The 21,973-nt window shown below is 40.9% G+C and overlaps 1 protein-coding gene across 1 annotated transcript; it reads left to right on the top strand.

Annotated features, from left to right (window-relative positions):
- The first annotated feature begins 3,472 nt into the window (after positions 1–3,472).
- Positions 3,473–21,650, top strand: LOC142197311 (opsin-5-like). Its single transcript, XM_075267505.1, has 6 exons — positions 3,473–3,726; positions 6,076–6,281; positions 12,580–12,679; positions 16,560–16,664; positions 18,786–19,009; positions 21,146–21,650. Exons 1-6 carry the CDS (start codon positions 3,606–3,608, stop codon positions 21,596–21,598), a joined length of 1,209 nt encoding a protein of 402 aa, XP_075123606.1. The 5' UTR covers positions 3,473–3,605; the 3' UTR covers positions 21,599–21,650.
- Positions 21,651–21,973: the final 323 nt, after the last annotated feature.

The raw sequence follows: 21,973 nt of genomic DNA, 5'->3' as shown, positions 1-21,973 counted from the left end.
TTACTGATGTTACTGTTAAAGAGTAATTGTGTAAATGATTATTATTTATTTTAAAGTATGACATTTTGTGATTTTGTAATGCATTTTTGGCTCTGCTATTTTGTATGTTCCTTCTGCTATATTTTCTGGTACCTTGCTCTTCCACACCCTGCAGCATTGTACAATCATTAACCCATCCTCCTCGGTTTTGCAATTCCTACTGTACCATCGGCTATTGATGGCTGACTATGAGGATTGCTATTTTAACCTGCCTGCCCCTTCAGTCTTTGCCTGAGGATTGATTTGTTCTCTTTTGATGTGCATTCTGTTCTATTTGTTTGCTGGGCATGAATCTGTTTTCCTGTCCGTGGATTCTGCCTTTCATCTCCAGGTTCCATTTCTGCCTGCATACCCAAAACCTAAGGTGAACCCTAAGTCCAGAGCCTGAAACCTGGCTGTACTTTGTCTGTGTACCCCAAAATATGAGTCTGTAGCCTGTCTGTATTCAGTGTATCCTGAGATGTGTCCCTGCATCTTGTATACTCTGAGACCTGTCTGTACACTGTGGACTCTGAAACCTGAGATTTATCCCAGAAAAAAACACTTGTATCCTGTCTGTATCCAGTGCACTGTGAAAACTATAACTAATCCTGTGCTTATGAATCATGTGCCTATATGTTGTGGTCTTTGTGCCTGTTTGACATCTGTTTGTGCCAAAACCTTGCTAAATCCCCAATCCTTTTGGGATGTGGCATGCCCTTTTTGTAATATGGGCATGAAATGTGTGGGGTTCACACCTGCATTCGGGTCTCCGTTCTGTGCTTTCCGTCTTCTGCATGTAAGAAGACGGAAACCACAGACCGGGTCCGGCTGTGAGCGGCGGTGAGTGTTTTATGCTCTCTGTCGCGAAACCGTTTTTTTTTAAATCCGGACACAGAGTACTGCATGTCCGACTCTGTGTCCGGATTAAAAAACCCGGTTTCACAGCGGAGAGCATAAAACGCTCACTGCCGCTCACGGCCGGACAGCTTTCTCACCCATTCAAATGAATGGGTGAGAGACTCCTGCAGGTTTCCGTCTCCTGCCTCTGTTTTGTGCAGGAAACAGAAACCTGCAGAACGGAGACCGGGGCGCAGATGTGAACGAGCCTTAGTCATGTCCCTTTTTTTGTTAAGGAACTGGCACATAACTTAGCTATATATTATGACCGATAGCTCAGGAGATGTAGAAGCATTCAGCCAGACCTGGATATTTGGCCATTCCTCAGGGAATATAACCCCCTTTTTTTAGGAGCCTCCCAGAAGTGTAGGGAGTCCAGGAATAGCCAAGGACAGAATCAGGAGATACCAGGAGTAGCATTCAGAAGCAGACCTGTCCACAAAGCACAAGTACAAGACACAAAATACCAGGTTACAGAATCAGGTTTTGGGGTTCAAAAGATATCAGGATACAGGCTCAGGTTTTGGAAAATGGAGGACACAGGCTCAGGCTTTGGGATTCACAGGATAGCTGGATACAGACTAAGGTTTCATGGTTCACAAGATACCAAGGTATAAGCTTTAGTGTTGCTGTTCACAGGATACAAGCTCAGGCTTCCAGCTACTCAGGATACAGGTTCAGAAACCCAACCAATAAACAGTACAAAATGCTTAATCCTCAAAAAAGTAGATGGAACAGGCAAGCATAAATAGTAGAGTTATTTATTAATAGACAATAGGAAAGCAAAAAGTTGCAAAACCTATAAATTCAGAACAGGAGGGGTTAATGACTGCTAGCTGATGCAAGGTGTGGTTGAAAAAAGCACCAGAGTGTAATAGAGGCAAGACAGAAGAAGTAGCAAAGCAGAATGGGACAAGAATGCAGTTTAGGTGACAACACGAAGACAGGTTAGTAGCTCACAGGTTATATACAGAAGTCAATGGAGAGGAGGGGGTAGAGAAGCCAAAAAAGAGAGTCAAAATTACATGTCCTGCTGCAGCTAACAGTGTTTAGTACTGCTAAAAAGACACAAAAAATGCTAGACAGAATAATGCAGTCTGACAAAATAGATCTTATTGTTATCTGAATGAGAATGTCTGTACCTGTGTCTTTCCGCTTCCCTCTCACTCATCTCCTTTCCCCCATCCCTCCATAGATGTCTCATAGATGAACTATTGTCTGCCTTCTCTAACAATGAATTTGAGCAGGGTATTGAGCGATTTAGGATACAGAAGAGAGCAGAAGAGATGTGTAATAAGTGAAAAAGTCATACAACATATTAAAGGGGTGTTCCAAGTCCTTTTTTATCCCCTGGTGAGACTTAAAAACAGTACTTGTGTTCATGGTTTTTGTGTACCTTCTGTCTGCTGTGACCACATCAATCTGTTGCTGAATGTTGATGCTCCATATGAATAGATCATCACTTCTCAGCCGCCAATTGGTTACATTGCTTACGTGTGGTCCAAAGGAAAAGGAACAATGGTGGCCTGAACTGAGAGTCTCCGTGGGATCTCTGGCCAAACAGAGAGGTGAGTGTATCGGGTTTATTATTTTAAGCTACGTAAGGGTGTAAAAAACAACTTGAAACACCCCTCCAAGTCTATTTGGCCTTTTTTTGCTTGCTAGACATTGATTCTGTTTTTTAGCAATAATATGTGACCATATAGCATGTCGATTACTATTGTGTCTTCACCCAAGGTTTTCTACCTTTGCAATGCAAAGCTTAAAAGCTGGCGCAAGCTGAATGCCATGGTGAAAAACATATGGCAGACATCCTGCAATGGACCCAACAAAGTGGACTTAGCCTAAAGGGAGTTTCCTATTATAGATACTTACGCCTGCACTGCTGGAACCTCCAGTATTGGGAGAACAGGAATCTGCCCATGTGAATAGATCTGCATGCTTAGCTACTGCTTTACTAACTTCCTTCAGACTTCCAAAATGGCGCTGTCCAGCAGTCCTATTCAAGTCAATAGGGTGATGGCCAAGCATGTGTGGCACCATTCTATTCACATACGGCACTTTCTTCTGATACTTGCATGGCCCAGTGACCTCTGGATAATGAATAAGTGTCTATAGTTGGAAAACTCCTTTAAAACAAAAGTTAAGGACCACAGACATGTCTTTGCTAAACTTGTTGCAAGTGTAGATTACAAGTTTATCAGTTCTTTATGTGAAAATGTGGTGGGTGCAAAGTGATAAATAGACCTCATGAATGGTGCCCATAAGAATGACCATACCCATTCAGGTTAGTACTACCTAGTTTAGCAGTTGTCACATATTACCTTTTATATGAACAAGGCTAATGGTCCCTTAAGTAAGCGCGCCCTATGATTATCACCCAGCCTGCCCTGTCTTAAGTTGATGTATATCCAGTAATGATAGACGACATTGTTCCGTAAACCTATCTATTATATATGCTATTCAGTGACATACTGTGATGTATTTATAGCCCGGATTACAGAATAAGGAGGAGGGGGTCAAACGTTTACACAGCTCCTTGTCTGTTGAGAAGATTTTCATCCTTAATTTGTTAATCTTGGAATGCAAGACACAAGCAAGTGCTAAATGCTGGACAGAAGGAAATTTTTTTCTACTCGTGCCATTATATAGTTAATTTATTATTTTCAGCTAGAAGAAACATAAAAATGTCCATACAGTTTCCACGGCCTGCGCCATGGAGGAACAACAATATGACCCTACCGCAGAAAGAAAATCCAGTGTCAGAGCAGGGGGAGACGATAATAGGCGTCTATCTACTATGTCTAGGTAAGTCAATACATCACATCGCTACAGTAGTACTTATTATTTCTTGTTCAGGACCCTAAAGGAAAACCAGATGATAATACCGTATTAATAGTTCCTAGGAGACTGATTTGTATCTGTATCTATCTACTTATCTATCTACAGAATGTTAGATGTATCTATAGCACATGTAACTAATCGTCTGAAAAACTAATGTTACTATTATCTACCATGACATAACTCATCTTCTCCGATTTTATAGTGAATGTTTTTATACTGTTTTTTTTTTTTTTTATTCATATCACTTTTACAATTTCTTGACGATCTGCTGACACAAAGTTGTCATTTAGTCCGATGTATTTTTCACATAAATCCGCAGGTTTCCCTGCCAGGGTACAACATAAGCATTCCTGTGTTCAGGTACAAGTGGATCTGTCATTAGTGCAAGTGGATCTGTCAGGATGACTGAGCAGCAAACTAATTCACTGCAGTCATGTAGCATTACATAATGTATGTCAATGGAATTACTGAGACTCATTGTATAGCTTACTTCTGCTAAGCTGCAGTCATCCTCTTTACAGAACCAAGAAAGCAATGCGAGACCATATGAAAAATAAGCTTATATATATATTTCAGTTCTAGTACCTAGGACTAGGGTTGAGCGATCGGGATCAGAAAAGATCGGATTCCGATCGGCGATCGAGTAAATTTCACGATCACGATCGGAATTCCGACCCGATCTTTTCCAGTGGGATCGAGATCGGAGGTTATCTCAAGATCGGCTCAACCCTAAAAGTGACTTTTCCCATAGAAAAGCATTGACTAGGGTTGAAGATCGGGATCGGAAAAGATCGGATTCCGATCGGCGATCGAGCAAATTTCACGATCGAGATAGGGATCGAGATCGGCTGGAAAATGATCGGAAATCGGATTTTAAAATCGATCTTGAAATCTCAAGATCGGCTCAACCCTACCTAGGACCTTTCTGATGGTAGGTTTACACCTGTGCTTGGGTTCCTGTTCGTTGGGTCCGCTTGGGGACCCGAAAAATGGAAACTCAATCTGCTTAAAAAGCATTACCCACAGACCCTATAGACTACAATAGGGTTGGCCGGGTTCCCGACTGAAAAATGCGGAGAGAAAAGTCCTGCTTGCAGCACTATTCTCTCCGCGTTTTTCAAGTAGAATAGGGGACGAAATCCCCAAAAGGTCACGCAGCGATAAAGTTTCAAAAATTCAAATAAAATTTCAAAAAAGTTTCCTCAATGCAAGAACCAAAGTTATACATGTGAGGAAATAAAGTCCACTAGTTTTTAAAATTTTTGGAAGTACTGCTGTTTTTGACTATGTGCATGAATTTTTTGCTTTGTACCCATTAAGCTGATCTCATTTTACTGTACTTCTCTAGTTTACAGTCCGTTTAGAGAGATAGATAGATGGATAGCGTGACATACACATGGAGATATAGGGTATGTAGGGTATGCTTTCTTCCTTGACCTCACTGTCATTCCCTGCTGAGTAATGCTCTTTATATAACCTGGGAGAGAAAGTGATAAGACCTCTGTTAACTCCTTCTTGGCTCAGATACATAAAGGTCACTTTTCCATTTGCTTCGGGCATTGGGCTGAGTTCATTGTCTCCTACAATAACGTGTTCGATGGCTAATATTCTTCTCAACTGGCCCAAGTATTTTCACAATTGTCTTTGCTCTGTACATTATGAAAAAAACACTGTATAGAATAGTGTAAATCTAGTTTGCCTTTTCCCTTCTATATTATTGGATCTCTCCAATAACAGTAACAGGAGTTTAACAAGTAATACTTCCCATGCAATGTCTATGTGCGAGCATTGATGGTAATTAGAGATGAGCGAACACTGTTTGGATCAGCCGATCCGAACAGCACGCTCCCATAGAAATGAATGGAAGCACCTGGCACGTACGCTTTGCTGGCGGCCGATTGCTTAACCCCCCGCGTGCCGGCTGCTTCCATTCATTTCTATGGGAGCGTGCTGTGAGCGTGCTGTTCGGAATGGCTATTCCAAACAGTGTTCGCTCATCTCTAATGGTAATGTTTCCCTATTAGCTGATATCAATCTGGCATTAATAGTCCATTACTTCACTGCACGAACTCTATTCTCAACATTTGGTCACTCAGTACGACAGAGATGGGCCAACACATTAAAACCGTCATAGCGCTGGATTCACTTCCAGAATTATTAATGTATTTGCTTTTATAATACTGTATCAAAGTAAATTGTAGCCCAGTTTTTACATGAATAAAATATATCAATATGCATAAATCCTCTCCATATCGGCCACCTTTATCTCCTCTATTATACTATTGTTGCTAATGCAGTATTTTTTATTCTCAGGATGGATGTCATGGTTTGGAAACAGTATAGTCATTTTTATCTTGTACAAGCAGAGAACCAGTTTGCTGCCCACGGATTATCTGACCTTTAACCTGGCAGTTTCAGATGCCAGCATCGCAGTATTTGGCTACTCCAGAGGTATCATCGATATCTTTAATGTTTTTCGAGATGATGGTTTTCTCATTACTTCAATATGGACATGCCAGGTAAGAAAGGCACTCAGGAGTCCCCTAGCCTGTCTATTGATGTGTAATATTGTATAAAGTGGGGATCAACTGGTACCAAGTTCTAATAATAGGTTATAGACAATCGTACGGTTCTGATGCTTAGGTGCTCATTGTAAATGCTTTAGGAGATGGACATCGGTTCAGCTTGGGTCCTCTGACCGCTCTGCAACTATGTTGTCCCATACACAGCAAGCTGCAATAAATTGAGTTCTGACACCTTTCTATCACAGCACTACATTAGTTTTTTGTGGGATCAGAAGGGTTAGGCTTTAGGATACCTTTGACTCTTTAGATGGTTGGCTATTTTTCGGGTTGAGCCGATCTTGAGATTTCAGGATCATTTTTAAAATCCGATTTTCGATCATTTTCCAGCCGATCCCGATTGTGAAATTTGCTCGATCACTGATCGGGATCTGATCTTTCCAGATCCCGATCGCTCAACCCTAGTTATTTGTCCTTACTTAGACTACGTTTTGTGAGTATATAGATATAGATATGTATACACCTACAATGGAGCTAACTAAAATATCAGATCGGGGCCAAAGGGATTAAGAGAGGTTGAGATCCCAAGCACTTTCTTTAACTATTATCTGAAGTTTACATATTCCACTAGTGCAATCCTCTAATAAATCTGTGATATGTCAGCAGATCACCTTCTTGTATCTATATTATATGGGCTGACTTCACAGTTTTCTACTGTATTCCTTACAAGGTCTACTTTTTCGCTACTAGGTCGCTATCTAGAAAGCAGCAACAGAAACATCTTCGGTTACAGAACAATAAAGTGAACTCTTTACAACTGAGTAGGAAATAAAACTCAGCAAAAACCAATTGACAAAATAATCGGATGTGGTTTCTGTGACTTGCGCGGTAGCTTTATTAGCAGATAATGGAAGGATTAGTGCGGCAGACTAAGTTGACATACAATAGCTACTTTGGCAATCTGTTTTCAATCCATTCTAACTCTGTTAAAAAGGGATTAGGAGAGAATGTTGGTAAAATTTTCAATGACAGCTGTCATGCGAGAAATAAACAAAAGTGGAAGAATGGAGCAAGTGAAAGATTTTACGCATTGACAAAAACAGAGGGAAATGGTTATATTAATTTAACTGCAATAATTTGTATAATTCTCCATGTAATAAACTGGCTCAGCAAGAACTCATATATGTCAATTGAACTCATATTTAACAACAGGCTCGTTCCTTATTTGATGAAGGGTCATTTTGGGGAAGTCACTTCTACATAGCAAAATGACCACTCTAAGACATTATATAAAACATTAAAATTCTTAAAATGTCTAATATAGTAATTTGGGGGCCAAATAAATACTGTATGTTACAGCAGATAAACTCTGACAGCCGCGTAAGAGTAAATAGAGAACAAGTCACGTAATTGCACAGGCGCTAGTAGATCTCCTTTAATATTTATAGACAATCCATTTCAGATAAAGCTACATTTGGCTCTGGATCCTGATGATGGTGTCTCTAAGACACTGTTATTATCAGTAAATCTGAATGGAGAATTTACAAATTGACATCCACTGATATTCTTTGATTGACACCCACTACTGAAGTTAGTGCTGTCTCTTTAAGTTATCCTCTGCTGTTCTACTCTTGAGTTTGGACTATAAGTGTGCATGTGAATGCTTAGGTTGAGATACTAATACAAGCAGAAACCTAAATCCAGCAGGATAAACAACTGGCTAAAACAGTAAAAACTACTCTAGGTGCCATTTTGTGGACCAAGCGGACATATGCTCCAAAACCAGTGGGCATCTAGGGAATGGGCATCGAGATAGTCATCAGCTATAAGTACCTGGGTGTTCTCCTCAATAATAAGCTGGACTGGGCAGATCACATGGATGCGCTGCACAGAAAGGGCCACAGCAGACTCTACCTGCTCAGGAGGCTGAGGGTCTTTGGAGTCCAGAGGGCACTTTTTAGGGCCTTTTTCAACTCTGTGGTTGCTTTAACCATCTTTTTCGGAGTGGCCTGCTGGGGGAGTAGCATACCAGCCAGGGATAGAAATAGACTCAACAGGGTGATTAGAAGGGCCAGCTCTGTCCTGGGGAGCACCCTGGACCCAGTACAGGTGGTGGGTGACAGAATGATAATGTCTGTGGTGAGCTCCATGCTGGAGAATAAATCCCATCCCATGTAAGAGACCGTGATAGCACCTGGCAGTACTGTCAGTGACCGACTGCTTCACCCCAAGTGTGAGAAGGAGCTATCAGAGATCTTTCCTCCCCGCTGCGATTAGGCTGTACAAGAAACACTGACCTAAGTGGAGATCACTCCATACAGACAACTGAAAAATCCTAAAGTTGTGATATTTCTCCTACTATCTTCTTTACCTTTTATCTTTTATCTGTACTTACTGTCACTGTAATGCCTCTACCGTGGAGCTGTGTTTTATATTATTACTGTATTATTCATGCTGCTGTAACACACTGAATATCTCCATGGTGGGACTATTAAAGGATTATCTTATCGTATCGTATCTTATCTTAACAGATAACATCAATTATATGTTTTCTGTCTCAAAAAAAGGGATTTGTCTTGCCTTGGCAGAATCCACCTTGTTGTTGGGATGTTAAGTATACACTAGAAGACATTTCAATATGGAAATAAAATGTGTCGATAATCGTAAATTATTTCATTAAAGATGGATAAAATCATAATCCACATTCAAGAGTGATTTATGCAGTGAGGAAATGTGAAATTTAACATTTTATGAAAAATAATACAGAAAGTAAGCAACGCTATAAATACTATATTTTTAGCATTCTCTTATTTAACAATTAAGGAGGTATTCCAATGAATAAAACCATATTTAAATTTGTGAACAGATAAAAATAAAATATGTTTGCAAATTTAAATAATTAAAAATTTTGTAGAGTTTATAAGATTTAAGAGTTTATAATATAAGAACACACATAAAAATACATAAGTATAGTGAAACACACACACACATTAGTTATCCCTTTGTCCAAAAATGCCCGCTCTACAAACTTGTAAAAATATTTTTTTTCCATATGTTGAATGCCATAGCAGGAAAAAAAAAATCAAAGCAAAAATATTTCCCCACCTGGTATAAATAAAAAGTACATCTGGCCCCGCAAAAATAAAGATGACTTATGAACAGGAGCATAACTACCATGGCAGCAGTGGTAGCAGCTGCCACAGGGCCCGGGACATTAGGGGGCCCAGCGACAGCCGCTTCCGCTGCGTTTTTTTTTTTTAATAGGCCGTTCGGACCCCCGAGTATAATGATCAGAGGCCTGGGAGAGGTAAGGAAACATAAAAAACATTGTTACTTACCTCTCATGCTTCGGGCCTACTTGCGTGACGTCACATGACCCGGGACCTGCATCCATATGCGTCACAACGCAGGCCCCCCGGTCACATGATGTCCCAGAAGATGGCTGACAGCGGAGGAGAATGCAGCGGAGCCGGGAGATAGGTAAGTAACAGTAGTTTTTTATGTTTGTATCCGCTCTCGGTCTCCGATTATTATACATGTTTATATTATACATTATTATATAATTGTTTATGGGTGTCCACTATGGGGAATACTACTGTGTGCAGGGGCCAATATGATGCATAATACTGTGTGCACGTGCCACTATGGGTCATGATACTGTGTGCAGGGGCCACTATGGGACATAATACAGTGTGCAGGGGACACTATGGGGCATAATACTGTGTGCAGGGGCCACTGTGGGTCATAATACTGTGTGCAGGGGCCACTATGGGGAATACTACTGTGTGCAGGGGCCAATATGATGCATAATACTGTGTGCAGGTGCCACTATGGGACATAATACAGTGTGCAGGGGCCACTGTGGGTCATAATACTGTGTGCAGGGGCCACTGTGGGTCATAATACTGTGTGCAGGAACACTATTGGGCATAATACTGTGTGCAGGGGCCAGTATGGGACATTATACTGTGTGCAGGGGCCACTATGGGACATAATACAGTGTGCAGGGGCCACTGTGGGTCATAATACTGTGTGCAGGGGCCACTGTGGGTCATAATACTGTGTGCAGGAACACTATTGGGCATAATACTGTGTGCAGGGGCCAGTATGGGACATTATACTGTGTGCAGGGACCACTATGGGGTATAATACTGTGTGCAGGGGCCACTATGGGGCATTATAGCGCAGAAATGTGGGGGGAGGAGGGGGGAAGAGTAAGTTGGTTGAGGTCTTTGGCGTGGCCAGGTGTGTGTGGGGGGAATGTCAAAAGATCGCCACGGGGCCTCGTCATTTGTAGTTACGCCACTGCTTATGCATCTGTGTATACAGACATGTAAAAAAAAGTTATGGAGTTTTTGGGATTTTTTAAAGGGGTTTAAAACGTAAAAAACCCCCCCAAAAACAAACAAAAAAACAACAATATATATTTTGTATTGCCCTAATTTTACCATACTATAGAATACTGAATTACATGGTGGGACTATTAAAGTATTATTTTATTGTATCTTATCTTAATTACAGTGACATCATTTTGGCTGCACAATGAGCGTTGCAAAGTCTGTAAGAAAGTCTTGCAAATGCCCTTTTTCTCCAATTCCACCCCATTCTGAGATTTCTTTCCAGCCTTCAAGTACATCATTTGAAATATTGAATTGTGCCACTACAAAGTGCAACTTGCCCTGCAAAATTAAGCTCTCACATGGCTTTTGGTAGTCTCCAAGTCAAAAATGAAAATATAAAAATGCCTGACGGAAATGGGTCAAAACTCTGCAAAATGTCTAATTATTTACATTTGCAAAAAAAAAATTTACTTTTAGTTGTCTACAATTTTAAACATGGTCCTATATTTGGTTATATTGTTAGAAAGCTCCTTTAATGATGAAGAGATATATAGAATTCTTTCACAGGAGTTCTTAAGTTGGAAAAGATATGAATCAATATATGAAAGTGACAAATGCTCATTGCTTGGGGCTTTGACTTCTGCATTTGAAATATGATCTACTTAGAAACGGAAGACGTCTTTGAGTCTTTTGGGATAGTTTATGATTTCTTATCAAGGGATCACTGGGGATGATGTCAACTGGCCTTTGGCATAAAGATGAGTCATAAATGTGTTGAGGTAAAATGTTTGTGTCCTGAATTTATTTCCTTTTTCCAAAATATTTTTCATACTGACAACTGCATTAAGGCTGTAACTTTGCGCAGCAGTGGCCATATTCTCCTTAAGGCTGAGGCCCCACATTGTGGAAACCCAGCTTTTTTTTGTTGCAGATTTGACTGCATTTTTCCAAGCCAAAGCCAAGGGTGGATTGTGCAGAAGGAAGAAGTATTCTTTATACTTTTCATTCCTTTTTTAGCTATTTCTGACTTTGGTTCAAAAAACTACAGCAAAATCGGCAACAAAAAAAAGTTTTGTTTCCACAACGTGGGGCCTCAGTCTTAAAAAGTAACTGCCAGCAAACAGGACAAGGTAGGGGCAGCACACAGGACATAGCAAATACATTTCTTCACTGACTGTGGTCTGTGGGCATAGCTTTTTTGCAATGTTACACCCATCATACAATGCATTGTGGCCAGAGCACTTTAAGGGAGCCATTTTTTAATTAACTTTTCTTTTTTTTTTTTTTTTTTTAAATTTTGTCCCCATAAGGTTATAGTAGACTTTTTGAGACATCTGATCACTTTTTTGGGGACGAGAAGAGACTGATTATCCCTGTAACTTGGGTTGGTACATTTAGCCCCAGTTGCAAGAGGAATACAACCTCCTGCATGTTACTACAGAGTCCCAGCAGCTCTAACAGACTCTGATCCCGGCAGATCACGTGACCAACAGGTCAGATGGCAGCTGCATCATGGGGGTGCCCATAGTGGTGTATACAGCACTCATTGAGCGTTATGTACACAGCGATCAGGGAAGACAGATACAGTAATAACCCGTCCCTTCCTTCTCTAGGGGAGCTCAGGCTGTAGTTAAAACCGGCTCCACATTTCAGCAGCTGCTGAAAACTGCATGGACGTACCGGTACACCCTTGCAGAACAAGACAACCACTTCCAGATATATATATTCTATGGGTGGTCCAGAAGTGGTTAAGGATTAGAAATTGCATTTATGCAAGTAACTTTATATCTTTTTTTTTCAAAGTATGGGCATACCAATATATGCCAGCTAAGACAGTATATAGACTTCAGTAGGTTCTTTAGACATATTAAAAGACATTTTCCATGAACATAACCATATTTAAATTTGGATATATGTGAGTATTTCAGAAAGTTCATGTTTGCTTTCCATTACAGGTGGATGGATTTCTGACACTTCTCTTTGGTCTGGCCAGTATAAATACCCTTACTCTTATTAGTGTAACTCGCTATATTAAAGGTTGTCACCCACAAAGAGGTAAGCATTAAGCAGACTGGACTCTCTTAGCGTTCTCCAGCTTTCTATGAATATAAAGTTTTATCTTTACTAATGGCTAAAACCAAAACTATGGATTTCAGAGGCTGATTCCTACTGATATGTCTAATTGACATCTTAAATTAAAGGAGTTTTATGCAATAAGAGTTAATCTATATTCATACAACAGTGAATAACGTCTGTGTGATGTCTGTTTTTTTAACGTCACACGGCAGCATTAAAATCAAAGTCTGGGAATGGAGGCTATTCACATGACCGTTATTTTGGCGTTTTGTTGTAACGGACTGTGAAAATATAGGTCATGTTCTATCTATTTATGGCCGTTTTCACGGATCCCTCCATACTATGTAATATACTGTATAGGTGATCCAAGAACACAGCTGTCCCCTATAGTCACATGACTTGTATCTTTGTTGTCTGTGAATGTAGCCTTAGGCTTTGCTTGCATATAGTATACTGGTTAAAGGGGTTGTCCCATCACAAGGATCCTATCTATACTGCTTGTTAATGTGGATGTAAGACTTTTCCTAAATACATTGCTTCAGCAAAACTGCTTTGTTTGTCCACTATCTTACTTTATTCAATTCATTGTTGACACAGCCCTGACTTATCTGATCAAAAGTCAAGTGATGTATCTGCTGCTCTCAGGGGGGAGGGGCTAAGTGCTTGGGAGCGAGCCTGTGTTTCTAGCTATTCCTGTGTCTACACCACGTGACCTAAATCCCTGCTATCAGATAGGGGAGAGGAGCTGCTTTCATTTCTGAACGTCTTCTGTTCTCCCAGTTATCAGGCTAGCTAATTCAGTTGTGTTCATTATGGCAGAGACAGGCAGTCTCTGTATGTAACAAAGAATGGAGTTGCTGCTGCCTGTACTTCATAGTCCAATGTGGGTGGGCGGAGCTACACACAAATCTGGGGCGGAGCTAAACGGCAGGTTGCCTGTGAATCCCCGCCCACCAAATGATGCAAGAAACCAGGAAGAAAGAAGATTTTACATGAGTGAAGACTGGTGAGTATGCGACGTGGGAATACCCCTTTAACTGCTGGTGGAGTTACAAACCTGCCATGTTGTACAATACCAGTATACTGGATGAGATTATACTACATCCCATCCACACTAAAACCCACAGTGCTAACTGACCTGTGCTGCAGGTTTTCAGCCCACAGCATGTCAATTTTCACTGAAGGATTACCACATGGCTTTCAGCCTTTCCAATGCAATGCCCCCAGCAAAGGAAGAAATCTGATGAGCTTACAGCAAATATTGCAAGTCTTTTTACACACCCATTTGTTGTGAAAGCTACAGGAAATAGCTATATCTGTCCAGCAAATTGTGTATGACATGAATGTGTTATGCACATATACACAAAAATAAAATTGGTTCTCTAAAGTACACTACAAAATCTGTAGCAAATGTATCCATACATTTAAAGGACTTGTCCAGGCAAATAAATAAATAAATAAATTGGTCGGGGGTGGTGAAAAAAATATAAACAAAATCATACCATTTCCTGGTGCCCCGGTGCCTTCCAGCATGGTCCGGTCCTGTCAGTCCATTGTAGTCCCCGCTGCACAAGACCGCTGAAGTCAGTCAGCAGCTTCAGCAGAAGGAATCCAGGAGGTCACAGCAAGCGAGGAGTTTGGGTCAATGCACACAGAGATTTTGTGCGCTGATTTTAATGTGGAATTTTTCTGTGCTGAAAAAAACTCCTCTTGTTTTTGACGTGACGCATTTTTGGATGTGTTTTTGGGAGCTGCAAGACCATACCATGCTAGGATGATACTGGAGACGAGTATTATTATTATTATTATTATTATTAAATTTTTTTTTTTTACCTCTCCTGGCCTATTTAAAAAAAAAATTTTGCCCGGACAACCTCTTTAAAATATATGCTGGGCAAACATGGTAAGGTGTGTGACACTGGAAGACTTGTTCTAAATGGATAAAAATTACTGTCGGACATCAATTTAAAGTTATTCTAGGTTCACGTTTTTCCACTGTCAGTCCTCTATAAATCTCTAGACTAGTCATAAATTTCACATCATGGAAAATATTACCTTAATGACCCTGAACACTGCTTCTGGTCAATAGAGATTTTTTAAAAAAGATTTTTTTTAAAGCTTTCACATAGAAAACAGCAAATCAACTGCTTGTTCCATCAACAAGGCAAGGAAAGATCCATCGATTATGTTTCTCGAGAAGGCTTGTCCTTTATGTGCACAGAATCAGACTATAGATCAGAATTCACAATTATATCCTCACAGAGTGGAAATACAAAATCTCTTTATTATAGAAAATTCTGAAAACCATTTTGATACAATACACCCCAGTTCAGGGGTGAACCTGCCTTTTTTGCCACCCGAGGTGGACGACAGAAAGCCGCGGAGGGGGTGGAGCGGAGGGGTGGGGCGGAGCAGAGGGGGCGTGGCGGAGTGGCGTTAGCAGGCAGAGAGCAGACACGGAGAGCTGCTCCAGCGGCCTCTCCCATCCACTGCTCGTTGACGCTAAGCCTGTCCTGGACTGGCTTAGGTAAGCAAAAATGCCGCCCTCCCCGGGGCCCTGGCATAGCGCCACCTGAAGCGGTCACTTCAGGTCGCCTCATGGGAGGTGCGGCGCTGCCCCAGTTAGGATACAGAATTGACACAACCCATTCCCCTATAGCATTGGATCACTTAGACAGATAGCATTTCTTATTCCCATTATACACAGCTAGTTACAGACTCTCATAACCAAGTATGATATAGACAAGAATATTTTTAAATCAGCACAGAAGTACAAAATTGGGTGCAAAGCCAACAAAGAGGATGGTAAGGCCGGGTTCAGATGAGGTATTTTGGACTGGAATTTGACACGGAGGCCGCCTCAGGTTCCGGTCCAAAATATGGGTAGCCGCAACTGTATGCTGGTGCAGTGCACCGGCATCCAGTTGCAGCACTCCGATCCAGGTTAAGCCCAAATGAATGAGCCTAGGCGGGAGGAGGGAGTGTCTATAGGCTGATTCGCCTTGCGAATCCGCTTGAAGAATGAGAACTGACTGGCTCCCATTGATTTCAATGGGATCCATGTTTTTTGGTCAGGATTTTGAGGCCGATTCCGCCTCAAAATCCTGACCAAAATACTCCATGTGAACTCAGCCTAAGTCCTCAAACCATACAAGGAACTAGAAAAAATAGTAGCACACCAAAGTATACCAAAAAGTGAATGGTTAAATCCAAGACAGGCAATGTTTCTCCAGCTGCCATTTTTTCTACTTCCAAGTATGATATAAACTATGTATTCCTATTACATTACACAAGTCACTACTAGTTTATAATCACATAAAGTGGGGATAACTGGGGAATAATACATAGTCCCTTAGACTGCGAAATGTCAAATCCCCTCAGTTTGTGAAACTCTGGCTATTGCATATTGTGGAAGACGTGTATCCTACCATTCATGATCCATTTTCTACCAATACGTTGTATTGTGGGGTAAGTTGCTACCCCCTCTCGTACTTGCTTTGCTTCTAGTGATTTACTTAAATATTGTATACTCCACAATATAGTTTATTAAGCTTCCAGCTAATGATGCAGCTGTGACTTCCCCCAACCCCTAAGGGTTTATACATCTGTAAAGGATGGAAAGATGAATAGTGTCAGGGTCATGGCTGGAGCAAACTAGAACAGAAAGGCAATATAAATACTATATGTCACTAGTGCTGCACCATTTTCATTTTAACCTTTTGGACATGGATCTCAATAAGCTTCACTTCAAGCAAAGTCTATCTCTCAAATTTTATTATTTTCACCATATACTTATCTATAATGTGTATATTACTTGTGTTTTATCTATACCATATCGATAATTTTTTGTCTTCTACAGCAAACTGCATTAGCAATGGGAGCATTACAATATCACTGGTACTAATCTGGATTGCAGCTTTGTTCTGGTCAGTGGCTCCTTTACTAGGTTGGGGGAGCTATAGAGGTAAGTAGCCTACAGGTAGGGATGTTAAACATTATAAATAATAATGGGTCAGAATATTCAATACAGCCTCTAAATATTAATCACTGATTAGTTTTAAACTTCATTTAGGCTAAAACCTCACATTGTTTTTTTTAATTCAAAGCCAGGACTGGATTGAGCAAAATAGAGATATATAAGTACTTCCTATATCTTTCCCATCCCTTTTGTACCCACTCTTGGCTTTGGCTCAAAAAACCACAACAAAATCTTGAAAAAAAAGCTGTGTTTCCGCAATGTGAGGCCTTAGACTTAGGGTTGAGCGATCGGAAAAGATTGGATTTTGATCGGCGATCGAGTAAATTTCACGATCGAGATCGGAATTCCGACCCGATCTTTTCCAGCGGGATCGAGATCGGAGGTTATCTCAAGATCGGCTCAACCCTAAAAGTGACTTTTCCCATAGAGAAGCATTGACTAGGGTTGAGGATCGGGTTCCGATCGGCGATCGAGCAAATTTCACGATCGTGATCAGGATCGAGATCGGCTGGAAAATGATCGGAAATCGGATTTTAAAATCGATCTTGAAATCTCAAGATCGGCTCAACCGTACTAATCACCTTTAAGCCAAGGCCCCACATTGCAGAAACACAGCATTTTTTGTTGCAGATTTTGTTGCCTTTTTTGCCAAAGCCAGGAGTGGATTGTAAAGAAGGTAGAAGTATAAGAGTTTCCTAGATATTTCTGTTTCCTTTTGTAGCAATTCTTGCTTTGGCTCAAAAAACCGCAACATAATCTGCAACAAAAGAAGCTGCGATTCTGCAACGTGGGGCTTTAGCCTTAGATTGTATAATAGATGCACTAATTCCTTGAAAAAACATGCTGAATACAGAATCCTTGAAGACTTTGGCATGCTACTATTGCATTTGAAACTCATTTGCAGATGTCTATAAATGGATTTATCAAGGAAATGGAGCACCTTTTAGACTATCTAAAGATATATGGTGTCCCTCAGGGATATATGTGCATATATGCCGCGTTATTTTGCGGTCGTGATTTGGCGGCCGCAAAATAATGCAGCGTATACGATCCTAACTCCCATTGAAATCAATGGGAGCGTTTACGGCGCACAAAGTCTCACACGCCGTATACGTGCCATATCACGCGGCACGTTACATCGTGTGAACGCACCCTTACAATGCACTCTGGCTGGCTTGCAAACTTTTTTGGTACACAGCATGGTGATGAAGAGTTAGTAGTTGGACTGGGACTTGGGAACTGGAGTCTGGAGCCAAGATTCAGCCATATGTTTAACAGATCCATGTGACATCATTTTTTTCTCACTGAATCATTTGCAATGCAATTGTTTCACAGGTGTCACAGAGCTGATGAAGTTGTCTGAATAGCCCTTAGGATGAATTCACATGGGGTATTTTGGTCAGGATTTTGAGGCCGAATCCGCCTCAAAATCCTGACCAAAAAGACGGCCATTTGTTCCAGCTCCCGGAAAAAAGAAGCAACATGCTCATTCTTCAGGCGGAGTCGCCTCGCAATTCCGCCTGAAGACACTCCTGACTAGGCCCATTAATTTGGGCCTAATCCAGATCGGAGTGCCATGACTGGATGCCGGTGTCCGGTACCGGCATCCAGTCGCGACTACCCATGTTTTGGACAGGAACCTGAGGCGGCCTCCGTGTCAAATTCCGGTCCAAAATACCCCGTGTGAACCCAGCCTTAGGGTGGTAGTGTCACCAATTGAAGCCACCAAAACAATGTTTACAACCTCCTTCGTGTTTTTTCTTAAAAGTTGAGATAAACTACCAACCACATGTCTAATCTACAAAAACCCTATAAATACACCTATAGTAAAATAATAATAATTTTATTTATACAGAGCCAACATATTCCACAGCACTTGACAAGTCATAGAGTACATGGAACAGTATAAATAAAATAAATTAGCGTATCAAACAATAGAAGTGAGGGCCCTGCTCGTGAGAGCTTATAATCTATGAGAAAAATGGATGGAGAAAAATGAGAGATAAAGAGAATAGCTCCTAAGATGTTCCAAATCTATCACACTATGGAAGCATGCAAATTATAATTTGGTTAAATTATTAAGTGCAAATTTTCTTTTTTTCTTAGATCGCATGTATGGGACTTGTGAAATTGACTGGACCAAAGCCAGTTTCTCCACAATTTATAAATCATATATTGTGTCCATTTTTATTTGCTGCTTCTTCTTACCTGTGTTGGTCATGGTCTTCAGCTATGTTTCCATTATTAACACTGTTAAATCAAGCCGTGCATTGACCACGGAAGGAAATCTATCAGAAAGACAAAGAAAGATGGAAAGAGACGTAACCAGGGTATGTTTTGTGATATTAATAGGTTAATGAATGTTCAAGAAGTATTCCCTCTCAGCCAATAGTATAAATGGCAAATGCTCAATAGAACTCTATATAAGGTCATTGGTGACAGCCAATGTAGATGGAAATCCCATGTTTTGAAGGGTCCTCTGACACTTAGGCCTTATTCACACCACTTTTTTAGTCAGTGATTGGTATCAGAGATTGCAAGCCAAAACCAGGAGTGAAGACTACACAGAGATAAGGTATATTGGAAAGATTTGCACCAGTTTTGTGTTTTCTACCTGGTTTTGGCACGCAGACAAAGTTACAAATCACTGAACAAAAGGAGCAACACAGTGGCTCAGTGGTTAGCGCTGTAGCCTTGCAGTGCTGAAGTCCTGGGTTCAAATCCTGCCAAGGACAACATCTTGAAAGAAGTTTGTTTGTTCTCCCTGTGTTTGCATGGGTTTCGTCCCATACTCCAAAGACATACTAATAGGGAAAAATGTACATTGTGAGCCCTATATGGGGCTCACAATCTACATATAAAAAAAAGATCGCTGAACAAAGTACTGGCATCTGAAAAGATCTCTGCCAAAACCTTTAGCTCCAAACTGTGGGGAACCCATAAGGAAGTATTATATTTCATGCATCACCCCATTGGGGAAATTAAAACAGTTTTCCCATCTCAGGATTTCAGATTTCCGCTGTCCTCCTCTCTCCTCCACTTCCTGGTTTTTAGCTCATTTAAGCAGCATGCTCATGTTTGTTGTAAACTCCACGGTTATCTCTGGATTTACAAACAGGGATAACAAAGATACTGTTAAAGAAACTTTTCTTGCACTATAGAGAGCTCAGAAATGGAAAGCAATATGGAATGGAGAGAAGATAATAGAGAATTGGAGCATAACTTGATGGGGTGCAGAGTGTGCAATCGCACCCGAGCCAAGGAGCCTTAGGGGACCCATAAGCATTGGCATCAGTATTGAGGTTGCTACTTCCATCTGGCCCATAAGTCAGAGACCCATAGATTACCCTAACCATACTGTTGATTAAATCTCTTTGGTCTTGTATTGATTTCCAGGGTTATACCTATAGGGAATGCAGCAGTAGCAATTTCTACTGGCCCTGAACCCTGGGGAGCCCCAAAGATCACCCTGCCATATAAAATATACCATTATTCTAAATGACAAAATGTAGGAATGGGGCTGATTACAAATGTAGCACTGGGGCCCAGGAGATTCAAGTTACACCTGTGGTACTAAAGCTCTATCCTTTTCAAGTATGTGATATACTTCTGCAAGACCACAACCGTCACTATTAAGAATTCGCTAAAGTGAGAGGGTAGTGGGCCCTGGACAAAACATTGCACCAGGGTCCACAAGACCGTGTTTACTCCACTGATAGAAATGGTTAGGAACAGGGACTGAATTGTCAGTCTGATCAGAGAGGTGCTGTGTAACCTAGGCAACCAGCTGTAAAAGCCGAGGAGCAATAATGAGCAGTATCAGGCAAACAGCGCAAAATAGATAAAGCATTGCATAAAACACATCAGGTAACTTAAGCTACGAGTCTCAACATGATCCTTGAGATGGAAATATTCCTTTAAGTATTAAACAGTTCCAAATGAAATTATTGGGCTGTTCATATATTTCATGGATGAACTGGGTCACACTTCTTGGCCCTTGCCTCTGGCTACTGGCCATCCTAACGCTAGGTTCACAGTAGCGTTCGGTCTCCGTTCTGTGGTTTCCGTCTTCTGCATGTAGAAGACGGAAACCTGTCAGACCGGGTCCGGCCGTGAGTGGCGGTGAGCGTGTTATGCTCTCTGCCGCGAAACCGTTTTTTTAAAATCGGACACAGAGTACTGCATGTCCGACTCTGTGTCCGGTTTAAAAAAAACGGTTTTGCGACAGAGCACATAAAACGCTCACCGCCGATCACAGCCGTACATCTTTCAAATCCATTCAAATGAATGGGTTTGAAAGAGTCCTGCAGGTTTCCGTCTCCTGCCTCTGTTTTGTGCAGGAAATGGAAACCTGCAGAACGGAGACCGGGCGCAGATGTGAATGAGCCCTAAAGGGTATTGCAGAGGACTGTAAGTTGTAAGTTGTTCTGAAGGTGTAAATCTCTGTATTTATTTTCTATTCTTAGGTATCCATCGTGGTTTGCACAGCCTTTATAATTGCTTGGTCACCCTATGCTGTTATATCAATGTGGTCTGCCTGTGGGTACTATGTGCCCAGTCTTACTAGCATATTAGCAAGCCTCTTTGCAAAATCTGCCAGCTTTTATAACCCTCTGATTTACTTTGGAATGAGCTCCAAATTCAGAAAGGATCTCGCCATCTTGCTCCCATGTACACAGAAGAGCAGCAAGGACCCAGTCCGGCTGAAACGTTTCAAACATCTAAAGCATAAACAGGAACCTGTTCAACAATTCAGACATCAGAAATGCACCGAAGATCCAGGAGCACAAGTAGCACCAAGTCATGACTCTGGGGTGGGAAGTCCTAGCAATACCCCTCCACTTGAAGTGAAAGATGTCTACAACTGTCAAGTAGTTGTAGAACCCGATGCCCCTAGTTATCAATGCGATCGATTATGAATTGGTTGAAATTCATCACTTTCATAAGCCAAAAGTAAATGTATGCTACTTACATGTATGTTATCATTTAATATTGAGCTAATTCCTGTGTTATCTACTCATAGGCAGTCAGTACACATCTGCCTTATGACAAACATTATTCTTGCCTTGATAAACAAGATGAATCACGCAGCAATAAAAACATAAACGTTTATAAAGACATAATAAAAGATATGATTTTATTTGACTTAGTTTTTTCAAATTGTCTCTAAAACCCCATGATCTTCAATATTACAGTGTATGCAACTTGACAATAGATTCTACATTTTCTTGTGTAGTTTAAGTATGATAACAACTGTTAAATAACTATGGATAATGTGCAGCACAACCAACTCT

Source organism: Leptodactylus fuscus, chromosome 3, assembly GCF_031893055.1.
Source record: "Leptodactylus fuscus isolate aLepFus1 chromosome 3, aLepFus1.hap2, whole genome shotgun sequence".
NCBI lineage: Eukaryota > Metazoa > Chordata > Amphibia > Anura > Leptodactylidae > Leptodactylus > Leptodactylus fuscus.
This window is presented reverse-complemented; position numbering and strand designations above follow the sequence as displayed.